The 6,067-nt window shown below is 49.1% G+C and overlaps 1 protein-coding gene across 1 annotated transcript in view; it reads left to right on the top strand.

Annotated features, from left to right (window-relative positions):
- Positions 1–6,067, top strand: part of THSD7A (thrombospondin type 1 domain containing 7A) — a 212,495-nt gene that overhangs the window by 150,685 nt on the left and 55,743 nt on the right. The window contains exons 7-9 of the mRNA XM_018555121.1: positions 1,143–1,334; positions 3,098–3,329; positions 3,650–3,771. Coding sequence (XP_018410623.1) covers positions 1,143–1,334; positions 3,098–3,329; positions 3,650–3,771 — 546 coding nt within the window. The remainder of the gene's footprint in view (positions 1–1,142; positions 1,335–3,097; positions 3,330–3,649; positions 3,772–6,067) is intronic.

The raw sequence follows: 6,067 nt of genomic DNA, 5'->3' as shown, positions 1-6,067 counted from the left end.
GGCAGTGCATGGAAGTCATGGCACCGCAGCCACGCCCTCCGGCCGCAGTGCAATCGTCTGTACCGTGACGCGCGGTACATCAGTGCATGCAGCATTTTTTCTGAACGGACCGCAACGCAGGCACTGATGTGCCACGCGTCCCGGTGCGGGCGATCGCACTGCAGCCGAAGGACGTGGCTGCGGTGCCATTCACTTCAATGCACCGTCATGCCCCCTCCTGCCCCAAAACAAAGTGAGCTGGCTGGAATGCGATCCAGTGCATTACAGCACCAATCGGGCCAGAACGCACTGTTTGTGGTGTGAGCTAGCCCTGAGAGACAAAATACATTACAAAAGCTACTGTAGGTATTCACCTGGATGTCATCAGTGCCCGGGCCAAAAAAAAAAAGTCACCACCTGGATTCCCTACTGAGTCTGACATATACTGTAGCTGTTCAATCAGCAATGCTCACACTCAATGCTGTTTAAAGATCTCACTCTGACTCATCAGGGGGTATGTCGGACCTCTGCAGAGAGACCATTGCTTCCACACAGAGAGCTGGGGTCTTTCCTTGCAGCATGCTGGCAGGGGACAGGCTTTTCAGGTGACAACTGTCTAAGAGGTGGCTTTTTTTACTTCCTGCTGTGTCCTTGAATTAGGAAGTAAAGGGTAAAAGTGGGAGGTCATAACCCTTTCCTACTTCCAAAGTTTTTGCTGCAGAGAAGGACCCTCATATTCAGTGTGAAAGCAGTGGTCTCTCTGCGGAGGTCCAACACACACCCTACTGCATCTGACATATAGCTGTGCAGTTAGCAATGCTAATTGCTTCCTGCTGTTAGAAGAGCTCTAACTCTGACTCAGCAGGGGGTTTGTCAGACCTCTGCAGAGAGATCACTGATTCCACACAGGGAACAAGAGTCCTTATGAGAAGTATTCTGGCAAGGGACAGGCTTTTCAGATGACAAATAAGAGGGGATTTCTCCCAACTTTGCTGGTGTACTTCCTGTTGTATCCCTGAACCAGGAAGTGAAGGGATAAAAAACATGGCAGGGGACATAACCCTTCCCTACATACAAAGTGTTGGCTTTACATAGACATCAATGTAGAGATGTGTCACTACGAGCAAGGGATTGACAACCGCTTCTCATGTTTCTAATTCCAGGAGAGGAGGTTGACAGACAAATGTGCCGAGATGCCATCTACCCGATCCCCATCGCCTGTGACGTCCCGTGTCCCAGAGACTGCGTCCTCAGCTCATGGTCTGAATGGTCGTCCTGTTCACACACCTGCTCCGGAAAGACCACCGAAGGAAGACAGACGAGAAACCGCGCTATTCTTGCCTATCCTGGTGACGGTAAGTCTGTCACTGCTAATCATTATTTTTAAAGGTTAACTCCGGGATAAGATAATATCATCTAAATACTAAAGAGTCATGTGTGTTCTTCCTTGATTCTCTGTAACTTTGTGTATTCCTTCCAGATCTGTGCAGTAATCCGAACAGCCGGATCCATGCTGATAGGCTGGGAAGCCGGTTCCCAGCCAATCAGCATGGAGCCGGCTGAACAGCCAGCCCCATGCTGATTGGCTGGGAAGCCGGTTCCCAGCCAATCATCATTGAGCCAGCCGAGCAGCCAGCTTCATGCTGATTGACAGGGAAGCCAGCTTTCTGGCCAATCAGCATCCAGCCACCTGAACAGCCAGCTCCAGGCTGATTGACTGGGAAGCCGGCTTCCCAGCCAATCAGCATGGAGCCGGCTCTCCGGCCAATCAAGAAGCTGGGAGGTGGGTCATTACTCGCCGCTCGGCTTCCTGATTGCTTGGGAAGCCGGTTCCATTGCCAATCAGCATCGAGCTAGCCAAACATGGAGCCGGCTCAAGGAAAATATCGGTACTCGTACTCCATCCCCAAAAAACGGTATCTGTGCATCCCTAATATTGACATTGAAATGCTGTAATCAAAAGCAAATTAAGACCAACAGACTGTAATGGATGTGGTTTAGTGACTATGATAAAATGCCTATTTCAATATATTGTAATATATATGTTATTTCTCCTGTTCATATGAATCCTTACTCAAAATGGCTGCCTAGTTAGTTGCTCAACTTAGCACCCCTCCCCCCCTCCTATGAGAAGTACGCACTAGAAATAGAAGATGGGGCCTCCGGGAGAGACTACACCCAACATCAGGACGTCAGAATCCTGGAAGGAGGTTACGCTTTAAATGAATCAGTCCAATTATAACCTAGAAAGCTATCGCAAATGCTATGTTTACATATACACTATCAGTTGTCTATATAAGACACAACAATGCGGAACAATAAAGTAGAAGTATCTTTACTCTGACTTTCGGTGTCAGAGCGATGGTCTCCTGAGTAATACATGCCTCAGAACAGTGAGTACACAGGAGATTTTTCTTTTCTGGTTAGATGAGAGTTCTGGTAAGTTGAATACCGGATAACTGAGAGTTTTTGTGTATTATTTGGTGACTTCCTCTCCTGCACGCCGTATCGGCGTCTATTTCTTGGAAAGACTCCGGAATCTTCCGGCATTTCACACTGCCGCGCATATACGCGCGTATTGTACCATATGCAAATAAATGGCTCCATACACATAGCCGCGTACGGAGCCGTATATTTGCGTAGCGTAAAAATATGCAAAAACAGAATGGAACCGAGATGCGTCCAGGCAGTGTATTTCTGTGTATTTTACGCGCATACAGTTCATTGAAATGTCTATTACGAATGATGCATTCTGGGATTGCATATAGTGCACGCATATACGCGCATATATATACATACCTGCGTATATGCGCGGCAGTGTGAATGAGGCCTTACTGGGCAGATCAGGGCGGCGTATGGCCGCGTAGTCCCATACAGAAGGACGGGGGCTGCGTACTAATCACACGCAGCACCTGTCCTTCCTGGGAGATGCGTGCACGGAGCTGTACGTGTCGGCTTTTTCTCGTGTGAATGAGGCCTTAGTCTCACTGACCCTGTTGGTGACCAACGGTTATTGCTAACAAAAGGTTAATTGCATGCAACTGGAATCAATCGATCAATCAATCAATCATTCAATCAATCGATTTGATGGCTTTGTTGTTGCTTTTTCTTGTTGCAGGAGGCACTCCCTGCCCTGAGAGTAACGCGCTGCAGGAGATCCGGAGCTGCAATGAACACCCTTGTACCGTATACCACTGGCAGACGGGCCCCTGGGGACAGTGCACGGAGGATGTCACAGTGTCTATTTTCAACACTTCCAGCTGGAATGGAGAAGCGGCCTGCGCCGTCGGGATGCAGACAAGAAAAGTGATCTGTGTTCGTGTCAACGTTGGACAAGTTGGACCTAAAAAGTAAGAGGGGGTGTGTGTGTGTGTGTGTGTGTGCGCTGCAGACTTATTGTTCCTGGGGAAAATGATGCTGCTCTGGGTTCCCTTCAGTAATGCGCACAGAACCAAAACCCTGGGCGCTTGGTCACCTGATTTCCCCAAATTTTCCAGGGAAGCTCAGATGCACACCTAAGTGTAAACTCTCAAGCTGTAACTGTATGCTTCATCCTAATACAGTATTCTTTTTTCACTCTCCATCAAGCTCCACCCCCGAGGATCAGAACTGACAATAAAATAAGTAAAATGCTGACAGTTTTAATGTTTCATTTTTCCTTCTTGCCTAGATGCCCCGAGAGCCTTCGCCCAGAGACCATGAGACAGTGTCTGCTGCCGTGCCGCAAAGACTGCATCGTGACCCCTTATAGTGATTGGACACCATGCCCCACTTCCTGCCAAGAAGAGAAAGGTCAGAGAGCCCGACAACAACTAAATTGTTGTTTTCTTTCTATGAAACATAGTCAGCGCGTTCTGGTGCCAGGCTCTAATGTTAGTCCCCGCTCCCCGCAGGGATTCCCCCCTCCCCTCTCCGATCCTCCAGCGCTGACTGGAGAGACGGACAGGGGAGGGGGCGGGCACAGCTGGCTCTGCCTCTAGATAGGCAGAGTCAGCTGTCACTCACATCAGGATCCGTCAGGATTTGTCCAGGTTATGGCGATCTCACTATATAGCGGGCAACAGCCCGCTATATACTGAGCTTTGGGTCACGTGAGGAGGTTGGTATACACTATATTACCAAAAGTATTGGGACGCCCCTCCAAATCATTGGATTCAGGTGTTCTGTGAAATTTCCTTGCTACTAAATATTCCGCGGTCACCTGTTAGTGGGATTATAACAAAGTGGAAGCAACTGGGAACAACAGCAACTCAGCCAGGAAGTGGTAGGCCACGTAAAACGACAGAGCGGGGTCAGTGCATGCTGAAGGGCACAGTGCGCAGAAGTCGCCAACTGTCTGCAGAGTCAATAGCTACAGACCTCCAAACTTCGTGTGGCCTTCAGATTGGCACAACAACAGTGTGTAGAGAGCTTGGAGGGGGGAATCCAGCCCCTCCCCTGTCACGGCAGAGAGCCGTGACAGGATCGAGAAGTGAGCGAAAGCCGTTATGTGTTCGCTCACCTCCCGATCTACTGAGCCGACCTGTGGCAGTCTCATTGTCACAGGTCGGCTAGAACTATGAGGTGAGTGAAAAGCACTCATCTCATAGTTCTCCTTTAAAGTTCATGAGTGTGTAAAGGCGTCCCAATACTTTTGGCAATATAGTGTATTTCCTCTTGTGACCCTAAAGAGAATTATGGGGAAAACACTTACCCCATAGTTCTCTTTTAACTTGAGTACCACCCTCCAGGTATACACCCCTTCATTGCCAGGCCATTGTTCAGCTGTGACAATTGACTAACAATTCTTCCGTAAAGCAACATTGTACCCCAATCAAGGGAATATTATTTGTTTGAGGCAGATAGAGATTTATTCTCTTTATAGAGGAAAACAGACCAGAGATTCCCTTACTTGATGTTAAAATAAAAATGTAAATAAGAAGTATGAATATCCCTAAAATAACGCCTTGTTGGAACGTACGCACCCCAAGGGGATCTCGTTTTTTGGGGGGGAAATGGAGGAACAAATTCATTAAGTGAAGTTTTATTTTCTGTGGATTGATAACAAAGCCGTTCTGCATCAGTAACAGGGTTGCTATGTGCGCACAGGACAGGGACGGGCGCTCCATTCATCATGGTGTGCAGAGTCATACGGAGCGCGCCATTCCGGACCTCCGCCTCGAAGGCATCTGAAGGCATTGGAGGGATGATTCCGCCCCGAGCCGTCTCTGATCTCCGCATGCACTATTGACCCAGATAACGCATGGAGGAGACACGGAGAGGCTCCTCTTAGAGGATGTGACCACCGGATCTGGGTCACGGCTCTGCCGTATCATGCCGAGTCCTGACATGAATGATAACAGCCATTGCTCTGCGTGCCCCCTGCACCACAGCTGCTTGTTAAAGGGAACCTGACGTTAGAATAAAAGCCGAGCTCGAGGCGAACAGCTAAACAGGGAAATAAAATACATGTGATGAGGCTGTTTTACCTTCCCAAATATTTGTATGCCTGTCCATCCAGTTCTAAGATTTACACAGCACAGCCCTGCCTGGCAGGCCAGGACACCTGATTTCTCCCAGCTGCAGTTCAATAACATTTGCTGGTCTTGTCCGTCCCCCAACCTGTGTCTGGACAGGAGTCTAATTAGCCCTCCCAGTTCTCTCAGTGAACCACAACTACTCCTCCATGTTTGGGGATGAAGTGATATAAGAGGGGGGGCGGGGGCGGCAGTGTAATAAAACACAATACAAACTTTACAGGCAGGACAAAGTATTTCCTCAGTCTCCCCTCCCCCAGTGATCAGTCTTTTGCAGGCAGGGGGACGCATTTCCTCAATCTCCCCTCCCCCTAGTGATCTGTCTGCTGCAGGCAGGAAGAAGCATTTCCTCAATCTCCCCTCCCCCCGGTGATCAGTCTGCTGCAGCCAGGAAGAAGCATTTCCTCAGTCTCCCCTCCCCAGTGATCAGTCTTGCTGCAGGCAGGGGGACGCATTTCCTCAATCTCCCCTCCCCCTAGTGATCAGTCTTGATGCAGGCAGTAGGAAGTATTTCCTCAGTCTCCCCCCCCCCCCCCCCCGCTCACAGGCGAACCATCATACATTTTTAATTA

The sequence above is a fragment of the Nanorana parkeri genome, unplaced genomic scaffold, assembly GCF_000935625.1.
Source record: "Nanorana parkeri isolate BGI_ZX_2015 unplaced genomic scaffold, ASM93562v1 scaffold184, whole genome shotgun sequence".
NCBI classification, from domain to species: domain Eukaryota; kingdom Metazoa; phylum Chordata; class Amphibia; order Anura; family Dicroglossidae; genus Nanorana; species Nanorana parkeri.
This window is presented reverse-complemented; position numbering and strand designations above follow the sequence as displayed.